The sequence below is a fragment of the Nipponia nippon genome, unplaced genomic scaffold (genome assembly GCF_047370975.1).
Source record: "Nipponia nippon isolate SJK-2023a ecotype South Korea unplaced genomic scaffold, ASM4737097v1 scaffold_3, whole genome shotgun sequence".
NCBI classification, from domain to species: domain Eukaryota; kingdom Metazoa; phylum Chordata; class Aves; order Pelecaniformes; family Threskiornithidae; genus Nipponia; species Nipponia nippon.
The window spans coordinates 34,795,690-34,817,773 of NW_028262347.1; the positions used below are offsets into that span (position 1 = coordinate 34,795,690).

General features: G+C 46.0%; 1 protein-coding gene across 2 annotated transcripts in view; it reads right to left on the minus strand.

Moving 5' to 3' along the window:
* Positions 1–7,852: 7,852 nt before the first annotated feature.
* SLC38A1 (solute carrier family 38 member 1) overlaps positions 7,853–22,084 on the minus strand; it is a 42,036-nt gene continuing 27,804 nt past the window's right edge. The window contains exons 11-17 of one of the 2 annotated variants that reach the window (XR_015706572.1): positions 20,587–20,666; positions 19,311–19,411; positions 16,044–16,162; positions 15,361–15,502; positions 15,155–15,252; positions 13,911–14,098; positions 7,853–10,721 (exon numbers count right to left, since the gene is read on the minus strand). Coding sequence is in view for 1 of the 2 variants with exons in the window: in XM_087766424.1 (XP_087622550.1) it covers positions 13,997–14,098; positions 15,155–15,252; positions 15,361–15,502; positions 16,044–16,162; positions 19,311–19,411; positions 20,587–20,666 (642 nt within the window). In the remaining variant the exon portion in view is untranslated. Of the gene's footprint in view, positions 14,099–15,154; positions 15,253–15,360; positions 15,503–16,043; positions 16,163–19,310; positions 19,412–20,586; positions 20,667–22,084 lie in introns of both variants that reach the window. The other variant, XM_087766424.1, reaches the window with a different exon arrangement.

Below are 22,084 nucleotides of genomic sequence, written 5' to 3' on the forward strand. Positions count from 1 at the left end.
ATCGATGATGACACTCGGGTTATGGCGCAGCAGTGCGAACCCTTAAATGAGCTGCTGGCTCCGCAGGGAGAGGGGAGCTCAGTACCAGCAAAAGAGCAGCGTAGGCCGTTATGGGTGTGAGCACGTTGTCCCTGCGCTTCGCTCCGTTCAGCATTACAGGAGCCAGGCTGCTGGAGGTCCCTCGAAAACACAATGGCAATGACTGAAAAATGATGGGGTTATTATGGCAAGAAAAGAATGGGGTGGATGACGGGCAGGATGGCCAGCCCTAGCACCCACCCCGTGAGTCTGGGAACAGTTCGGCGAGCCTGTCTGGCACACGTGGCGAGTTGCTTTTTCTCTCATGTGGTTTGGGAACTCGGCTGGGGGCCCAGAAGCCAGCTCTGCCCTTCCTGCCCGGCCGCTAAGAGCAGGCAGGCAGAGAACGCGGGCCCCCGGGTCGCCCCGGTGCCTGGGGAAGGGGAGCCTCCGGTCTGAGCTGCCCCCGCGAAAATCCGGCTGCAGCTACACCACCTGGGCAAGGGGGAGAGGGGAGGCATGGGAAAATGCTCGAGGTATTTGTAAAAGCTCAAGAAAAAGATAATTTTCAATAAAAAGGCAGAGGGAATGCACATTTTAAGAACATAAACAATGCACATTCTCTGAATTATTATAATAATGTAACAATATTATGAATAATATTGTTACTAATATTATTAAAACGCATTCAAATTGCTCAGGTTTTGACACTGAAATTCCAACCACAGGGCGGCAGCTGAGTCAAACAGAAAAGGACAGAAGTGTTAAAAAGGGAGTAATAAATAGAGTTGCCTTGTTCTCCTCCCCTGTCCTCCTCAAGGCCCTCAAATGCAGGATGGCAGGCGAAGTGGCCTTCTGGCCAACGTCTCCTCACTTGGCCAGCTCTGAGGAGGTGTTGGGTCTCTTGTGGGCACTTTCTTCCTTTGCAGCTTGTTTTGTGCCTCTGCAGAATACATTGAACAGCGACTTCACCATCTTGACTGGCTGTGCATTGGGGGCAGTTTGAGACTCTCTCCTGAGAAACAGCAGTATAAAATGCTGAGATGAGAGTAGCACATTACTAAAAATGAAAGCATGGCTCATCAAGGGACCTATATTTTCACACAAAGCTTTCTGACCCTCTGTCAGTCTTTCTTTATTTCAACCAGTATTAAGGTTACATGTGCAACCTTTTCCTCTTTTCCCCTTCTAGGCTTCCCAGGTGACGTACAGCTTCCTGGAGCATCTCTTTACAGGGTCTACCAAACTCCTTTGGCTTTAAAGCAGCCGAGATGGAAGACAGTCCTTCTAAAAGCACCATCTGCTGACTTGAAACAGAAAAAGCAGCAGGCACCCAGTGTCTTGCAGGTTGGTTAAGGCCGTCACAAGAAATGTGAGCTGGGCTGCTAAATGACACATTCACATCAGTGTCGTGGTATGACTTTTTTTTCAGATGTTGAAGCAAAACAGGAGGTATCTGTCCTATCCCAGACCTAACCCTATGAAAAACGCCATGAGTACCAGGGAGGCTTGTGGTTGCCTCTCGTTTCCTTGCTGGAAGAGGTGGATTTGTTCCACAGGTCATTGGGAGCTTGTACACTGGAGTTAACACCTCAGTTTCTGCATGTTCAGATATAAAACAACAGTGCAGGAGGAAATACTTCTGGTGACCCAGTTTCACCAGAGTTGAGAGCAGATGTGTTTTCTGCTGCAAATCCTATTGCTTTAGTGCTAAACTGCTGGTGTCTGTGCTGATTTACCGCTTGATCTTGGATACAAATGATAAATTTGTGTCAGGGATTAGTCTGCATGTGTAGCCCACAAGGAGAAAATCATATAGCTAATGATATTTTTGCTCAACTGACTGTGGAGATGAGGAAAAAGAGCAGCAATAGATAAAGACACACTTAGAACTATGAGTGCATATGCAAAGTAATCTTGCCTCAAGAACAGAGAAGACTCAGGTGCCCAGTTGTGCAATTCGCAATAGCCATCACTAGCCACGTTGGCTACCTCATTGCAGCTTGGGCCTCATGCATTAAATGGGGTTTCACTGAGCTTTACAGCTGCACTGGCCTTTAATTTTTTTTTTTTTTTTTTTTTTTGCTTAGTTGAGATTTGCAATAATGTCACCCTAACAGACCAGGAGCTCCTACAACTCCATTGTGGTAGTTTTCATTCCTTAAAATATTTTCCTCAGCAGTGCAACGCTGGCATCCTTTGCTATTTATTTTCCTGTATTTTTGTTGATTCTCCACATCTTTTACGGAGTTGATTCAGATAATTTTTCATTTCTTACCAAGGTTGGAACGAATAAAATATGAATCCTATATCAGCAATAAAAGATACAAAGGCTTGAAGCCTACCTAGCATTTCCCTTGTCCCCTTCATCCCCCCAAAGCAATTCATGTATAACTTAGTATCTTAGTAAAGACCCATTAAGGCAGTTCTTCATTTTATCAGATTATGTAAATCTAAGGCTAATTCTATTGACCACAGTGCCTTCAACCATTCTGCAGCAGGCTGTGAACCTTGGAAAGTCTGTGGAAGTGATGCCTGGGAATAGCTCTGTGTATCTAATAGTAAATTATTCTGGTCCTTTTCAGTAGTATTCCTACCATTTAGTTGTGGCTGCTAGTGACCTTTCTGAAATAAGCTCTGTACCAACCCAAGATCTTTGTGGCTAAATTTCTTTGCTCATAAAACTCAGCACATCCTCGTTAGCAGTTAATTAGCTCTTAATTCTTCAAAAATGTACAGCATTTGTAGATGGGTGCTATATAGCTTATCTGGTCTATTGTAACTAGACTGTGGGTTTTCTGCCTTTGGCTCATCTGGATCTTCCTGGAAGGTCCCTGGGACCAAAAATTTGCTGGCAGACCTATGGCAAGGACACGTGAAATCTCTTTTGCAGCTTTTAGTCATAGGACATCCCAAAGTTAGTACTTCCCCAGCAAGGTAGCAGAGGTGTTACCAGTCATCTGCTGGTACAATCCTGCCTTTGGCAGAGCACTTACAGAGGTCCACTGAGACAGCACCTGTAAAGTAGTGGGGCTGGAAACACTGCATGTTCTTCTTGTGGGTAAATACCCTCATTATGTCTGTCCCCTTGTGAAAAGTACACCTCTCTGATGAATCCTGCTCTTTGTGGGTGTTGTTTTCGTTGCTCAGCTGTGCTAACCACAATGTTTTCTCAGAGGTAGGTGGGTAGGTAAAGAGTGTGTTGCAAGAGGTGTTTTCTAGCAATTAGTTTTGACCTATTTTGTTTACTGGCATTTGGACTGTTTGTAAATACCAAAATCAAAAAAATCTTTCCAATTTTAGACAACTGTACCAAGCCCTCAGAGTGGTGTTCAGATTCTCTCAGAGGAAGTATGGGTTATTTCTGCAGTAAACAGGACTAATGGTCTCTTGTGCTTGATAGAGGGTTGTAATGTCAATATAGACATGTTCTTACTTGAATGACCTGACTTATAATGGTCAACTCTTCTAGGATAGTGAGATTGTCCCCAGAGAAGTCAAGGTGTTGGTGATGTGTTTGCCTGGCGTGTTGTAGTGCCACCCCACCTGCTCAGTGCTTTAGTTGCCTGCCTGAGGTTTGCAAACTGCATGGGTTTCATCTTCTGCTTGGTGGGCTCATGCTCTGGTTGGCCACGAGGAGGAACTTCATCCTCACGACTGACCAGAGCATAAGTCCCACCAAGAGCTGAGTTCGGCCTGGTGTAATCTGGAGCAGGCAGGGACATGCCGGAGCACTGGATGGAGGAAGATAATTAGGTGGCACGCGTGTGTCTGAGCACGCTTCCCACTCCCTAGAGCGTACTCTGCATCTTGGTGGACACTGGCAGCCCCATACGAAAGGTTTCAGGCCATTCTTTGTTCCTTGGCCCAGAGCAGAGGTGAGAAGATCATCCCCATTCTGGCTTAGATTGGTCCTAAACAGTACAGTCTGTGATCACGTCTTACACTAGGAAATCAGCATCCCGTGTGAAGATGACACATCTGCTTTTGCAGTGATACTGAGTGTGTGTTGAAGCCATCAGCACAGCTAGGACTCAGTTATTCAGGCTTTTTTGTCAACTGAGTCTTATTGTTTTCACTACCAGAACTCTTTAAGAAAACAAACAATTTCTGCATCTCTTAGTACCCACAGTCCTGGGTTTTATTCCATTAACTGCGGAGACTGCGGATTCTGGTTAAAATAATCTGCCTCTGGAAAGCGGAGAAGTTGACCCTGTTTGTTCTGCCCGGAAAGATGCCAATTAGTGCTCTACTCGAGTCAAAATTTAACAAAGGCTTGAATGTTCCTGTGCCTGTTGCTCAACAAGATTGTTTATCAATTTACAGGGAGGCCACGCTGCCTTTTCAAAGTGCTGCTGGAGGCCTGCCAGCGGTAGTAACAGAGACTGCGCTCATTGTTTAAATGCCACTGGATGCAAGAATGGCAGACTGATGCCTGTTTTCCTTTCATTTTATGATGATCTAATTGCAAGAGATATATAATTCCTCGTTATTTCAGGGAAGTTGTTTCTCCAGCATCTGGTACTTCTCTGATTATCTACAAATGGTATCTGAAAATTAATAGGAGATCCAGCTCTCATGTAAGAAATACTAGTGGGAACCATTGCCTGCACAAAGCCCGAGGAGACTTCAGAGTCTGCAAGAACAGGCTTTGTCAGTGAACATATAATTTTCTTTTTTTTTTTCTTCTTTTTTAACATCCTAGTAAATTACAGGCTTTGGTTATGGTTTGAAGAAATGTGTTCTACAAATGTTGTAGCATCTGTATGCTGCTGTTTTTACTGCAGCTGTTGTACAGGTCATTAATCTGATCTCACATCGTAAAAATTTCTCCACCCTCTTCATGAGTTTCTTTGTTATCATAACACTTTCCAATACCTTGGCGCCTAACTCCACTATGCTCCCTTATAATTACCCAGGGTAGAACAACCGCTTTTTTATCCTCAACACGCTTGGCTCCTGTGGCGGCGTTGCCGAGCCCCACGCTCGCCGCATCCCTGTGGCAGACTGCACATCCAGGAACACTCAGGGAGCTCCGGAGGGCTGCTCCTGGTGGCTGGGGAGACATTTGGCCAACAGACCCTCTCCTCTCATCCTCATCGGCCGCTCACCAGCACGAGCTCATGGCACGAGCCCGGAGAAGGGAATTGGCAGCCACAGATACTCCTGCATCTGATACTTCATTTTCACCTCTCTAATCAGCATCAAACACCTCTAGAGGCACAAGGGTTGTTGCCAGTGCTGCGGAAGGGGAATGGTTGAGCAAAGCCCTCCTAAGCAAGGTGAGGGGAGCCGGCAGCTCTGCCTGGGCTGCGGGGCAGGTCTGTAACAGGCAGTAATGGGGATGGTCCAGCTGTTGCAAAGCTTACGTGAGGTGAGCACTGCTGGGAAAACAACTGTTTTTGGAAAGAGTCACTTTTGGGAACTTACCTGAGCATGGGTCCCCAAAGGCATCCAGGAAGGAAGAGCTCATGGGAGCATGGCATGGGCACGATCAGCACCTGGTACAAAGGGTGTAGTCTGAAGTAATGATCTCCACCAGAAACTAGGCAAATTTCACCAGCTTTTCATAACTGGGAAGAGGACAGTGCTTAAAGTTTGCTGACTACTGGGCAAATGGTCTCCCAAGGGGACGTAGCAGGCAGGAGGGGATCTGGTTACCTCTGGGGAAAGGAGCTGAGGCTTTAAGCCAGGTGGCATATTCCAAGGAGGGGATGTGGTTCTTGGCTCCGGGGAATGTTCTGGCTCCCGTTGATAATATGCTTCCCTCTGTTTTGCCAGGGCAGCAGCCTCCATGGGCCCATAGCACAGGGATCTCAAAGAGGGCAGCAGTCAGCCAGGCACCACCACCAGCCTCACAAGGCGGCTTTGCTCTGCAGATTGGCTCTCAGACAGGGCTGGGCTGTGCCACCCCAGCCCCTCAGTTTACTTTCCTAGCCCTATTGTCTAAGCCTTGGCCAAACTACACCTTTTTCTAAGAATCCCAATAACCTCATGTTTTTCAAGCAGTGAGCCATGGCAAGGTTGAGGCACGCTGAGCCAGCAGCACCGTCCCTTGCCAGCACCATGGCATTTAGCAGTGTAACACCAACAGCTTCAAAAGACTCCATTTTCTGTAACTGTAAGTTGAAAGAGAAATGCATGGCACTTAACATTCGCAAAATACAGATGCCGGGCTGCCTGAAAACTTCTGTCTAACTGCACTGGGGTCTGTGTTAAGAAGTCCGTATTTCAGCCAGATCACTAACACAGCTGACTGCAGAGCAAATGGTGCTGCTGTCCTGCGTGGGTCTGAGGAGAACACAGTGTAAGAAGTGAAGCCCATGTTCAGTTTCTCAGGGGTCTGTGATTAGAAAGGCTTAGAAATGGACTTACCACTCATCCCTGGTCCTACCATCTCTGCTTTCTCCACAGTTCTTAAAGTTGGCGTTGAGTACTTGCTACTCGCTCTAGGCACAGTGGGGAATGAGACATCTTAACAGTGGCCTGAATTTGGGCTTCAGCCTGATGCCTAACTGCAATTTCACAAAAACTTAAGTCAAACTAAGACCCCACTTGAACCAAATGGGGGGGCTCTTCCCTCAGGCAGAGCTTGCCCTAGGTAACTTTCCTTTTTTATCCACCCCCAAGTAGCGACTGGTCAGATGAACTCGGAGACCTGGCTGACCTTGGGGATACCTGAAGGCCAAGCCAAACCAAAGGTAGGAGTTCGTGGCTGGAAAGGAGGTTGACATTTCTTTCTTTGGCTGTGTGGTCTTAGGTGAGCTTCAGGTGAAGCTGTCAGACTGCCTTGCATAAGGCAAAAGATATTTGTTGTTGTCTCTGCAAGCAAGGAAGAAAAGAAATACAGCTTCTCCTCTTTTTCCTCTGCTCTGCAAGCCATGTTCCTATGTTTTAAGGTATGGCTCTGAGATAATTATTCTTGGCTGGGTAGAGAAGTGAGTATGCCCAAACAGGAGAGGCTATTAGACTAATTCAGTGAAGAAGCTTGTACCCCTGTGCTCCCAGGATTATGGCTTCAAGACATTTCCCTGGGCTTGGGGATCAGGCAAAGGCTTGCCAAAGAGCCTCTGATGCATAAATCCTCCCATCGCTTCTCCTGCAGAGGGGCCTGGGGAGCCGTGCCACAGAGATGTTGGCTGTACTCATCCTGTTCAGTCAAGTAAGCGATTCAGTCGTATGGTTAGGCCAAGAGGCCTTTTTGTAAGTGGTCACTACAACCTGAGCCCTAGTAAAATTAGTGGTCAAAAGCAAAAAGTTAGCATTTTCCAGGCCCTCTAAGGCTTTACCAGAGGCATTTTGGCAGACCTAGCCGGGAATGCTTACAACATTACTGTCCTTGGGTATCCTACTCATCCATCTGCTGACGGCTTCTGCTTCCCTAGCAGAGGGAAGGTCTGGCAGGGGTTTAGCCACTCCAAGCACCAGTCTGGCATCTGCACTCAAACCCAACTCTAACAGCAGCCCTTAAAGCTAAACCTGACTTGACTCTGAAACCGACTGGTGAGCACTCGGACAGCCTTCAGAGAACAGGCAGAAACACGCACCGGGCTTGAGAAATGCTGTCATCTGCAGCAACACCAGTCTGTGGTGACCATATGCCCTGGCTTCAGGTGTCTCTAAAACTGTATCAGAAACTTTACGTTAATGCTCCATAGCCATGTATTGATGTTTTACTCTATATTCTCCACGGAGTCTAATACAGTTGGCTTTGCAAGAGCTGCACACCCTGAGTTCAGTGAAAATACCTGCGTAAGAGCAGGGAGCACATGCTGGTTAAGGCATTATAATCATATATAGCCATCCCTTTGAAAGAATGAGTATGTCCTTGATATTAGTTTAGATCACAATTTTAATGTTTAAAAACTATAGAGGTAACAGAGAGATTATAGAACTCCATACATTTTTTTTATTTACACACACAAACTGAAAAACTGCATCGTTTATTTGGATATGGGCAGCACAAAGTATGGTGATGTTAGCAGGAGCAAAATATTACCAATGACTCACTTCAACAATCTATTAGGGACGAGGTCGTATCAAGCGTACATCATTCAAACAGTATTGTTTATACTGGATCTGGGTGAGCCTTAACATACCTTGGGACACTAAAAACAGGTTTCTATAAACAAGTTAAAGTTCAAGTCTTGTGGAAAAATACCTTTACAGTTTATATTTTGTTGGCTATAACACTGAGAACAAAACGTACACTTGTATTAATTTGAAAAGCTCTGTAGAAGTGACTGCATATAGGTTTTTTCCCTCAAATTTGTGCTCACGGTGAAAGCAAATGTTATTTCAAGTTTCATTTTCATCCAAGACCATAAAGTAAACATGGAAAAAAAATACAATTATTTTTAGATGCATTTCTCAACCTCTGTTTTTCAGCAATCCTGAAAAAACACATTTCTGTGCTTTACCACTGAGAAAGTCTACACAAGGCTCTTGACAGAGGCACTCTCAAGACATACACAACCCTCCCCTCCCATCATCCTCACCCCTGGACACACAGCTATCCCACGACCAAAATACCGGCCTCTGGCAGCTCATGGGGTGGGATGTGCAAGCAGTCCCTGGCTGGGGATGTTCTCGTCAGCCTCAGGTGCTAGTGTTTTGGTCGCATGATAGCAGCATGCCTGGGTCTGCGGCAGAGGTCTGCACCCCTGGCTTGTAGTACTTTTTTACTGAACTACAGGCATCTCTGGTAGCTGAAAATGGAAATGCAGAAGTCCTGCCCCGACTTCTGTTTGTACTAGTTGGGTAAATACATGCCTGGATACAACATGGCATAACGCTGGGTCAAACTGCTGGCTGCAGTTTGCTCTGGTTTCTGCATAAAGCCTTTTCAGCACTTTACTACCACCTGACCTCAGCTGAGGAGGTAAGAGGTACCTGGGTACCAAAGGGGCCCTTTGCAAGGGAGATACTTTACCCAGCAGGAAGACTGGCTAACTTGCTGTTGAGAAAACAGGGACTCATGCGCTGGAATTAATCCTAGCAATTTCGTTGGACCTTTTGTTTCTCTTTTTCTTGCTACATTAGCCATATAATTATAATTCCAAGTTTAGGATTTAACTTGTGAAGTCTTGGGAGAAAGGAAAGGATATACATTTTGCTAAGTCAGAAGCTAAAGTATTTGTATTTCTATTAAAATTATTCTTAATATGCAGAGCCTATCATCTCAACACTTCTATATCATAATGGATAAACAACTGCAAAAATATACAGCATCCTATTTATTTACAATATATATGTACATAAAAATGAGATTTCCTACAATACAACACAACTGCATAGATTTGTCTTCAGAAACATAGGCATGTGTACAATTTGTGATTTCTAGACCTCTCCAGCCCTGTATTTTTTATTAATTAATTATCTTTTTTTCACAGTTTGTTACAGAAATCCTTACATTAGATACAAATAAAACATTCTTTGCGTAAGTTATAGGAAACAAAAATTTTCCTGGCGCCAAGGGCTCTGGGGAATTGTTTAAGAAAGCAGCCTGGCGCCAGGCGATAAAGCCACCTCGTGGAGCTGCTGATGGAGCTGAGTACATTCTGCTGTGCCTTTCCGCTACAGGCACTGGGGTGGGACGGTAGGACTGGAGGTGGGACACCACCACATGGAAAGAGTTTTGTTTTGACCAAGATGCTCTTTAGCCTTAATGTAAGGTTCAAGCAAAGAAACGTATTCATTTAAAGATAAGCTAGATTAATTGTTACTGTTAATTTTTGCTGTTAATATTAGAGAGAGCTGTGGCGCTTATGCATTGTAAGGCAGATGTACAGACACAACCCATATATCATCCAATCTGCATTTGCACGTGTGAACTATTGCAAGTGGAGCACAAGCTATGGGTCAGTGTGTGGCTCAGCAAAGCAGCCCTCGGGAGCGGATGGGCATCCCCACCCCTGACCTCGTGGGGTGAGACCGGCCGTTCTGCCCTGGGCCTGCACACAAGCCGGGCACCACTCGGTCCGTGTCAGCCCTACAAAAGGTCTGTGCTGGTCCACGGATGTGTCATTGGCCCTTTGACCAGGAGCAAGCATCACCCAGGGAGGTTACTGCGCCCGAGATACTGTTCCCAAACAACAATTTACTGTGTTTTACTTACTAGCCATGTTTGCCATTGGACAGAGAAGGGCAGCTGTGTTCTGCAACCATAAGGGTGCTTTAAGCTCATGACTATTTTCTTTGCAATGTGCTGTGGACTAGGAGAGGCAGCAAGGCCATCTTTTAAGTATAGGATTAACTCCTACAATCTTATTAGGAGTCCCTGCTTCTAATTAGTCCTTCCTTGTCCCTCACCACTCAATTGTTGCTATTACGCAAACAATAATTTTAAATTATTTTGTTGTAGTTATTAGGAGCAATTTTGCATCCAGTCTATGACATTTGCAGTTCTTACAATAGTGATAAACTCTCTATGAAAAGAAAGCATGCTACCACCTACTAAGTAGATACGGTACTCTGGATCCTATTAATTTAACAATAGAGCAAACTCCTACAGCATTTCACTGTGCTCTTAAAATCCTAGCTAAAATGTGGGACTCGTACATTGTTGGCTACAGGTTCACTATTTCAAATGAACTGAATAACAGCAGTACATTTTACAGATAACCTTATACAAATATTGTCATCCATCACTGATGTTGACAGTTACAGCAGGGTCTATTGCATTCTGTTAAGAATGTATAAACCTGATGAAAAAACAAAAAGCACGTTATTTCACGTTCATTACCACAGACATCAATAAACACATGATTCCTTTCCATAAATATCTATAAATATGATGCCAGTAAATCAGTCTAAGCAAAATTCCTATTTTTTTTTTCAGAGACCCAGAAACAAAGTCTATTTAAAGACTCAATATTTTGGGTATCTATTTTTCAGTATCTAAGATATGCTTTGATGGTCCAGTACCTCGGGTAATTTCACTCCATGCACACACTCAGCTCATTCTTCTCCCTATTTATCCAGTAAAACTCCAGTATACAAACAAACTGGGAAAAAGAAGGCAGCAGAATAGCAAAGAGGAGACAGAGGGATAGTGATGGAGGAGATTTAGGAAGATGCGAAGAGCAGTCACCCAACAGTCCTTCAAGTCGAAGGAAGCTGGGTGCCAAAACTCAGCGGTTGGTATTTTAAACACGAGACTACAGACTATTTGCGGGGTGGTGGGAGGGAGATGTCACAGTTGTGACCTTGCTGGGACACTGTGCAGCAGATCAGACCTCTAGCTCCTACCTGGGTATTTAAAAGTCGCTCCCAGGATCACCTCTCTCACAACCCCCTGATGCAAAAAGCTGCACTGCTCATAAAGCAGTAGTAGAAGAAGGATAAAAGGGGGAGGAAAGCAGGAGAGCCCTGGAGCATTTTAAGCGTAACACTGCATTCTCAGGTCTGAGCTAGGTTTTTGGGATGAGATCCAGAGAGATTATAAGGCACCTCGAAACCTGAAATGCGACCCCAGCAAGCTGAGTCAGAAAACGGAGTGAGATGCTGGGCTCCTGCTGCAGTGACCAGGAAGGGTTGGGTGCCTGTGGATGGGGAGCCACAAACAAAACCCCAAGCTGGGAGGATGCCTGGAACAAGCTGCGAGGAGACAGGAACTGAGCATGGGTTCTTCTCTCCAGGGCTTGACTAACACCTGGGCTTGTAGGCTATGGTATGGACTTCTCTGTGAATCAGGGCAGGATCAGTCCCATAAGGAGATATTGCAGAGAAAACTAGTGACCTGCACCATCTCACGCAAGAGTCTGAGACCAGCTGCCAGAAAGCATGAGCTGCCTCAGCCCAGGGGTCCCAGGTAGCTCAGCGGTTCGTGTATTAAATGCTGGGCTGGGGGGTGCTTGGGAGGAAGGACGCTCCACCCGAGACCCTGCTGGGAGCCTGTGCCGCAAGGAGTGAAAGTCTGAAGGGCCAGGAGGTGGACAGGCTAAGGGAACCCTGCTCTGCAGTCTAGCAGGTCACTTTGTCTGGAGGAAGAGGCTTCCACTTTTGTTCTGGCTGCTGGGCTACTCCGAGGACTTGGGCAGCCTGCGGAGTCTACTCTGCCTTATTTCTGGATCACAGTGGAGTATCGGCAGAGCTGGGTACCTTACTGCCTAGGCTGAGGTACAGATCTAGAAGTCTGGGTTTAGTAGGCTTACTTTCTGCAGCACGAATGCTCTGCATCGCAATGCCCAATTTCCAAGGAAGGCCCCAAACTAACTTCTCTGGTTGTTACCCTCAGAAATCAGATTTCAAGGTCCTGAGAAGTGCTCTGTGATCTCAACTCTCGGTGACTTCTAGCCTTGTAGGACAAGGCAATGCCAACTGAGGCAATTCAATAGCTTATAGAAATCCCAAGATCCCAAATTCTCCATCCCTAACCTTAGAAAGAGCAAGCTGCAGTGACAGGTTCCCCACAGCTGATGACAGTCTCCTTCCACAGTTACAATGGGAGTCAGCAATGAACCAGCTACTGGGAACAAGAGGGTCACCGCATACTGACAGGTACGGCTCGAGCACACCGAGGGCATCACGCAGCCCTTGGGCGTGAAGCAGGGCTCCCCTTAGCCATCGATTCTTTCAGTGGCAGCTGGGTTCATATTTTGAGACCCTTTTTAGCTCACACGGTGAATGACACAAAGTGAACACGTTTATGCTGCTGGCAGTGCACTAATAAAAGATGTCTTCCCAGGGTGGTTAATGATCACCTGCTTAGCGTTTGAGTCTCTACAAGTAGTTCTCTACACCAGCTATAAGGCATTAGGCAAATGCTTATTTTGTGGACAACAGATGCAAGTTACAGTGTTTCTGCTAGTAGTAATTGAATGTCTTTTCTTTAATTGTTATGGAGAATTGATGATTTCCATTAGAAATCCAGTAGTTTGGCAGGGTGAGTCAAATCCTGCTCCCGCTGCTGTCAAAAACCCCGCTGACTTCAGTGGGAGGAGGGTAAGACACAAGAGAGGAGCCAGTCTTTACAAGGTATGTACAAATGAATCCCAGAACGGAAAAGGCATGAGGTATGATTAAATGCGTAGGTGTTGATAAAACTGGAGCTTGCCATTTTTTTTTTTGAGAGAAGTGGGGCACTAGTAAACAGTTTAATGCTGAAGAAAACGCAGACTTCCTGTGGAAATCTCCAACCGTCTGCTTCTCTTCAGGCTCAAGTACTCATGGCTTGGGGTCAAGTCTAGTTCTGGTCAGGCTCCAGCTGAAGTGTGCCCAGGGAATGGTGGCTGGTGGTGGTGGCGGCTGTCCTTCTCCTGCTCCCTGCGCCCCATCACAAAGCCACACAGGTCTGTTCCCCAAAGCCACAAAATGGCCAAGCCCTGGGGCTGGCTCCCCCACCAGAACATCAGAGAGAAGCAACAGATTTAGGACCTACACTTATACAACGCTCATTTACGCTCTCGGGGTGCCTTTTCTGCCCGTATCCAGAATGCTACGCTTAACCCAGCGAGGCAAATGGTGCACGAAACAGCAACAGAACAAACAAACAAACTGTATGCGTACAATTGGAGAGCAGAGTTTTGGCTAAAAGGTGGGGGGGGAAGGGTGTGAACTGACATCACTCCAGCTGGGACTGATAACAAGAGGTGCTGCTGCCCTAAAGGAGCAGAGCTTATGGTTCAAGGGCTAAGGATAATAACGGAACAATGCAATTCATGGGTGGAAGAGGTGAAACAAATTAATTATGATGAATTTCTATGAGCAACACTCTATATAGTCTCACAGACAATTAACACAGACTTTAGGCTGATCTGATAACTCAGTATCGGGGGACAGAGTGATATGCCTGTTGGAAAAATGGGTCTGTTTTCTGCAAGGAAATACACCCATAACAATATTTTCAGTACTCGATAATCATTATTTGGATTTGATTTGAGTAAACTCACAAAAGATGGAATAGATAACAGAACGGATGGTTGCGATTTTGGTGTGTAGCAAACAGGGGTGTCTTCTTTTCAGAAGGAGGTGAACTTCAGTGGCCTTCGGCACTGCCTCCTGATTGTACCCAGTCATAGATGACCAAGGGAATGCTCACTAGGGAAAACATTATCCCCAGTGCCAAGAAAAGAGAAGCCTGGAACAAAAAGAAGAGAAAATTAATGAATAAAAAGAAAAGACAATTAATTCAAGTGTGTTAACTTCTCCTCTTAAGGAGATTTACAAGGTGATGTATGAAAGTTATCAGCTAAAATGGGATAGCACTTCTAGTAAAGGCAAGACTCATAGATAATTAAACAGATTAGTGTCATTAATAATTACTCGCCAAACACCAAAACCAGTTTTTTAATTCTTTCCATTCACTTCTTAAACACCGATCATCCCTAAAGAGGATTAAGCGAGTCTGTTTTTAGGACCAATCGGCTCTGCTCTTTTCAAAGCCTCACGGAAATAAGTATTCTCTTCCCATCAGATACATGTCCATCGAAGTTCAGCCCTTTCGTCTTGGGGTCTGTGGATGGAGCCACAAGTGAAACGCAGGTTTCCTGCCTGTCTGCTCAGAGCAGGAAGGTCTGATCTTACGATACTTCCAGTGCACACCCCATTAGACTGGGAATACACAGGAGTGTTGAGTCTTTTCAGCCGCAGCTCTTTCTGGGGCTCACAGGAAATCTTTCCAAGGCCCATTCCCATCTGCTCATACGTGCCAAAGGGCTAACATTTCAGCTGGCTGCTTCTGGTGGAAGCACCCTAAGTCTGAATCGGGTCCATTAAAACCACAAGGAATACTGCAAACAGAGAGCGTTGCATGCTTTCTGGACCAACACACCGAAAAGGAGAAAACTTGCTGGGCTGAAAGGGCTGCCAAAGGGGGCTGGAGGGGTACCCGCACCCTGCCGACAGCTACGGCTGCTGCAGAGCTGCCGCTCACCAGCCAGGGGAAGAGCCCCTCGCCCCACAGAGAAGGCCCCCCCAGAATACAATGTGCCCTGCGTGGTACGGCCCCTCCACCAGGAGTCTCCCAGGGTAGGCAAAGGAGAAAGGCAAGCATGGCTGCCAGCTGACTGAAGCAAGGATGGAAAGCAACGTAAAGAAGCTCACATGTATGTTCAGATTAGGTACGCTTTGCATCTAGCACATTATAAGGAATGACAAGACAAAAGCGTTGCATTGACGGGAAAGGAATGCATACCCAAATCCTCTGAGTCAACTTTGATCCATCCTGCTGTGTAATTTTTAAATACAACGATGAAGGAAGAATGAAAATCAGCATATTGGCAGAGGTGACCCCTGCAAAATTCAAATAAATGAGTTTTCTTAGTTGTCAGTGACAGCTAATTATTGTGTTGCTGATTAGCAACAGTCTTTTATTAGTAGTACAAAACCAGGATACTGTACCTACAACTCCGAAAATATCCTTCATCGTCGGGATAAAAATAACTAACAGGTTGATGATAACCAAAAGAAGAAAAGTAACCAAAACGTGACGGCATAAGTCAAATTTTGTTTTCCTAGCCATTTCAAATAACGATGAACGCACCTGCAGAAAAAGAGAGAGTTCTCTGTCAGGAACAGTGTGTAAGCCAATTGAAAGCTTCCCATGTTTATTTTAACCAGTTCTTCAAGCGACAACAAGCGCTGCATAGATCTGTCAGAAACCTTGGGGTCTCTGATGTAATGCCTTTTGAAACAATCCTTAAAATTAATTTGATATTTCAAAACTGTAGGTATACATGCATCTGCAGTAGGATATTCCTCCCTTTCTGACATGCCTTTCTGGGTCCTTCTGCACTTAAAAATGAACTTCACCCCTGAGCCTGCTCCAGTGAAGTCATGTGAAGTAAGAGAGGGCCCTTGTGGATTCAATTTAAAACAGATTTAAGACCAAAAGTGATTATTTCCTGCAGGGATAACTTCTCCAGAAGTAAGTGGGAATCTGGTGTGGGAAAAGACTTATCCAAGCTCAAGCTCTTTTTGTAGTTGCAACATCACTGCCACGGCAACTGCTGGACTGTGGTTTGAAGAAACACGCCGTGTACAGCCATTACCGACTTCCAAACCTTGTGGAGCTTTTTACTTACAGTGAAAAACAGCACTGGCACCGTGAGTATCACGGCAACGATCACAGCCAAACGCACGGTCAGGATGAGGATGTCATCTTTGCTTTGGTACTTGTGAAGCAGATCTGACTGCACATCGTCTACGGAAAAGACAATAAGATAAGTGTTCTGGCAAACAGGCAATCCATTCACAAAAATCATTGCTTAACAACAGCCTTCTTGAACAACAAGTGATTTATCTGCAAACAAAAGAGTACGGAATGAAACATTCTTGAGTTAAAACAGCACTTTGAACCAAATCCTAATGATCCCATTATTCCAGATTAATCCTTTGGAGGCCTGATTTAGAAATGCATCCTAATGCAAGACAGCACATGCCTAAGTCTAAGGTAATTTTCACTGTAGGAAAGACAACAGTGAGACATACACGAAAGCTTACGTATATACATATATAAAAAAATAAGTGAAGTGAAATAAGCTATTTCTAATTGGTTCCGTGGGCTTTTTTTTTTTTTAAAGTTTCCAATAGATATAAAAAACCCACACGCACTGCAACGGCTGAACTTAATATAAACTACAAGGTTTTGAGCTAAATTAGTCTAAACAGCAAATAAACTTCCAGCAAAAAGCAGTGCCTCTGTTCTCAACCAAGAACAAAGCCTATCTTGGGTCAACTCCCAGTGGGACGCTCTGACATTTGCACTCAAATCCCTCGGCAGCTCCTCTGAGAGCTGCCCTGATGGTTTTTTCTCTTGAACATGTCCCCCCACCCCAGCAGTGCCTGCAGCTCGGCCCTGTGCCGGCTGGTGGCCCCAGCAGCCAAGACAAATCGTGGGGGGTGCCTAATGGGGAGGCGCTGGCGATATTTTAATAGAACCTCCTGCAAAAATGTTGCCTTGAAGCGGGGATGAATAGTGCAGAGTGGGTCTGCGTGTGCTAACCAACAGGAAAACCAAGTTGCTGAGGGACCTACGTGTTTTCTTTGTAACTTTTAAATATCTACGAGCAATAACCTAAGGGCGTGTTTTGTTTCTGCCTGCTAATCTTAGAAAGCTGGTGGTAAAACCTAACAGCTCTTAAACCAAAGTCCTTAAAGGGAACTCGGCAGCCACGTCTAGTTTAAAATCTTTGGCACTTGGTAAAACCTCATGTATTCCTGGAGGCAGAGGGATCTGTCCTGCGGCAAAATGCCTGCGCTCCCCCCAGGACGCCCTTCTGAGGGGAGACCACGGGTCAACACCACCTACGCAGTGCTTGAATCCCCACCAGGAGAAAGATAAACGCTCTCCCACCTCCCTGCAGATTAGGAGTGGGGTTTTCAAGCCGGGCACATGCACAGCTTCTGCAACACAGAGCTTACTCTGCTCCTGCAAGCACAGACTGCAACTTCTGTACCGCTCACGGACTGCAGCCAGGTAGGAAGTGAAGGGCAAGGCTTACAGTTGAAGGTCTGTTTTCCTTTCAGCTAGATACACCACAGAGCCCAACCACAGTGTGACCTTTTAGGGGAAGAAAAACACCTCTTTTCTGTAATTCTGCAATGTAAATATAGTCATCACTGCAACACTTTCGAGAATACAGCAAACAGACAAGTACTATTGGGGTAAAGAAGAAACGGCCACAATAAAAATGCTGTTCTTATCCAGGTAAGGGTAGAGAAGAGGGTTAGAAAACTGCAAGCGAACATATGAAAGGTAAGGCCTTGTCAGTCTCAAGGGGAAGAAGGATCAAAGTGGAGGAATTTTTATATTCCCTCGGTGTCTTTTTTGCTGCCTGTCATGGCACTGACCCTTGCAGAAGCCCCAGCAGAGCCGCACAGCTTCCACCCGCGGGCTCTCGGCGCTGGGGAGCAGGGATGCCTGACGTGGGGAGAGGCACACGAGACACCCCAGGGATTCCTCCGCCATTCCCCCTCGGGAGGGCCAGAAGGACGCAGCCCCTACCTCCTCCATGGACTCCAGACCCTCGTCCTTGAGGGGCGTGGGAGATTCCCAGAGAGGAGCGCCACGGATCTGCCTCCTCAGATCCCTGGGGCAATCACATCAGAATCTCCTCCCTGCCAAAGCGAAGGGGTCCGTGCTGATTTACACCCACTTGCTCCCTGGGGCTGCTAATTTGATGCATTTCTACAAAAATGTGTTAGACGGGAGCAGTTGGATGAGAACGGCTGTTGCTGATGTCACTTGCAGCATATTTGCGGTTTTATTGGGAAAATTAGAACAGATAACCTCAAGTTACTTCAATGCATGCAGACTCAAGGCCTCATAATCAGAGAGCCTGAGAAAACAAACATGAGATAGGTACACCTTTGAAAAAAAAAATGCCACATTTCATATTTACTTATTTTCTTTCTCTTGCAATACGTGGCTCACAAGGAATGGTACCACGAATGAGGAGATTGTAACAACAATGTCACTTGGAATAGGGTGGAGAAGACTGATGACCTTTTGGAGACTCTGAGGTAAAAGGCAAACGTCAGTTTTGTCATTTGTCTTTTTACCCCTTAAAGGTCCACGGAAAAAGACACTACTTTTCAACATTCCCATTATACTGAAACATGGGAGTAGCTTCCTGGGCAACATTCATATTTTATCCTACTTTACTTAATAATTGTGCCTTTAGGGCATACATGTTGTATCCTTTAGCAATACAACATCATTTGTTTGTTTCTTTAAGTGAATTGATGTGCATGAAAAGAGACAGGGTGCAAGTCTCAAACACTGAAATAACCATCCTTTGGCAGCTGAGCTGGGACAACACTCGAAGCTTCCCCACCTTCACTGCCAATTCGTTTAACCATGACCTGACGGGGTCAGCTCTAGGGACACAGGGAAAACATTTGGTCCTTTGCCTCTATGATGAAAGCGTCAAGAAGAAAATGAAAAAGCTGTGATGGCTGATTTGATACCCATTTCCTAGGACCTGCTCTCAAATCTGTCTCATTTTATACAGATGTGCACGCTTCAGTCATTACCAACGTACACAACATTCAGGTGAGAACCTTGGAACGAAAATCTTAGTGGGCCCCAGTTAACCCCCAATTCTGTTAAACAAATCTCTCCCTCATATTTTGAATACACCTTTCGTAAATACTACTTTCACTTGTGCTTTTCATCCACGGGGGAAAGGAGGAAAGGATGTGTACCTTCAATATGAAAATGTTAAGGAAAATGATTTGAAAAAGTATTCTAATATAAGTGGATGGGACTTTCCTTTCCAGCTGGGATACGCTATTGATTTCACATGTATTCCCTTTCCACTTTGATCAGTAAAGAACTGCATACTTACCATAGAAAGTCAAATAGCCAAATATGGCAGTCATAAAGTACATCACAAACATGGCAAAAAATGAGATATTTGAAACCAACTGCATTTTTTTCTGTGAACGGCTGGAGAAAGAAGAAAAGAACACATAAAAATGGTTGGGCTGGATTTTTCAATAGCTGTTTAAAAATATATTAAGTCTTTGCATAAACATAGTAATTCTGGGGAGAATCATAAATGTATTTTCATTTAAAACAGGAATTCATTGACAGCTGCACAAGGAAGAGGACTGGGGAAAAAGACCCTACTTGGGGCTTAAGTCAAGAAATGGTGGGACTGCCCTGTGGCTTTGCTCCCCGGCCATACGCCCCTAAACAGAGTGAAGGGTGAAGCCAAGTGGAGAGGGACAGCCCTTAAACACTTCAGTAATTAAATTAAAAGGCCAAAATAAAGGAAAAGTAAAATTATACACAGGAAAAAAAAATTCTGAAAGTTTGCAGGGAAACATTTGTGTCTCCATGGGTAGAAAATAATGAATGTATGCAGACCGCCGTAGACCTGTAATATAGGTTAAGTGTAAACATTTCATTTTTAGATATTTGTTCTGAAATATTCACACACTCTGGTACCTAAAGTTAGGTTTTTAAATCCACACAGGGATGCCCTATACAGGCACCTGGGAACCTGCTGGAGTCCCTTGATACGCAAAGCACCCAGCAAGTGATTGGGACCTGAGGGCACTCACGGGTCTGACTGACCCCGACCTCTCTCCTGGAGCTCCCCCCATGACCCAGGACCCCACTGCAGCCCCCCAGGGCTGCCAGCGACGCCGCAGCAGAGCTGGTCTCCAGCTCCCCACAGCCCTGCCCAGCCAGAGGTGTCAGCGAGACAGCCGCACCGGCAAAGGTCTTTTAGCACGGGCAAGGCTGAAAGTACTTTGTTTTCCTGGTACCAGAACAGATCTTCAGTTGCACTGGAACAAACAGTTAGCTGAACACACACCTCTCTCCTATGCCAAATAACGACCGGCACAACTTGGCTCTCCCCAGGCTGCCGTGTACTTCCAGAGAAAACGCCCAAAGTACTGCATTATCCTCAACCCCCCTCACGCCCGCCCCAGCAGCACTCCTGGGAGGCCAGATTTCCTAGCTGACAGCCACGCTCGTTGGCTTGTTGGGTGTTATTAAAGCACATCTCCTCCGAATGGCACGAATGACTCAAGAGCACTTCTGCGCTAACATTTTCCATGCAGAGCAGTTCAAAACAATTAACTGGGGGAAAAAAAAAGAGAAAGGCTTACTCTTTAAGTTCGCTGTAAATCGGGAGGACTGACGGGTGGCACACAAACGCAAAAGCAATGGTGGGCAAAGCGTACACGGTCTGTTCGGAGAGAATTTCAGAAACGAAGTTAAGAAGTATTTCCCCCAGTGGTGTGAAGAAATGATCTGTGTTCAACTACCTCAGCTCCCAACTCTCTGGACTCTTCAAGCAAATGTTGAGAGCCTTCAGAGAAGGCAGAAAACCTGTCAATTAGCACATATTTAATAAAATATGGAGAGCAGTGCTCTTTCAACGGGAGGACAAAGTCTTCTCGTTGGACATGCGAGCACGGTCCTGACTCTGCTCACAGAGCACAGTGCTGGATGCCACATGGCTGCTGGTTTTGCTCCCTGGGATGGGTTTTCCCTGCCCAGCTACTGCCAGCGTTACTAGCACACCGTCACGCGTAAAAGGGACGTATGGTGGGTCACCGCTACGCTACCCTGCCTTGGCATGGAGAGGGGTGCGCACCCGTGGTGCTAAGGCTGAAGTCCTGAAGAGGAAGCCCATATCCAGACTGTAAGAAAAGAGAAGAGGAATGCAGAACTTACAAATAAATGGATATTTCAAGGTACCAGACTGAGTCCCTTCATTTCCCAGGCCAACAAAAGGGCTAGGAGGGCTGTGGAGGGAGCATGCTTTTCCTTGGGGAAAGAGAGAGACCGTTACGTCACCAGGAAGCGCAGGAGGCCTCCGGGGGGGACCTCACCCCCTTCTCCACCAAAAAACTGAGCGGGTTTCAGTCCTCAGCGTACAGCCAAACTTCAGAAATTATCTCAGCGCCCAAGCGCTTCCATTCTCCCCAGGGAATGGGTACAAGCAGAGATCACATGAAAAACAGGTCCTCCTGTGAGGACAAAATGAGTCCATCCCTACATGCGGCTCTCCCCGGCCCTCTGAGATCTGCTTGCACTGGCCACAGGCATCTCCTTCCCACAGAAGCTGCCCTGGGGTACGCCTCAGGCCCGGCAGATTCAGTAAATACACTGGTTGCTCTCCAGCCGTCCTTCCTCACCCAGGCCTGTGCCGTCTCCTCTCCCTCACTCACAGCACACCGCTGTTGCGGAGTCTCCATCTGTGGAGATATCTGCTCCAGGTGGCTCTGCTTGAGCAGCGGGATTGGACCAGATGACCGCCAGAGGTCCCTTCCAACCTCAGCCATCCTCTAATTCTGTCTCTCCTCTCACATGCCAAAGTTGCTATATTGGCAAACTGCTGGCCCCAAGGACAAATCTCTAGAGTTCAGCTCCAGCGTGCTTAGTTCAGATGGACTGATCCTTCTGATGTGCCTCCATCGACTCTGGGGCAAACGCTGACACTTACTGCAGGAGAACAAGACTGCCCCTTAATGCTATCTACAATATACCTACACCTAAGCTGCTATTGCACACAAAGTTAATTAACTCTTGGTCAGCCACATCAGATCTGGGCTGATGGCTACCCCCAACTAAAGAAAAGTGCTTGGATTAGCTTCTTCA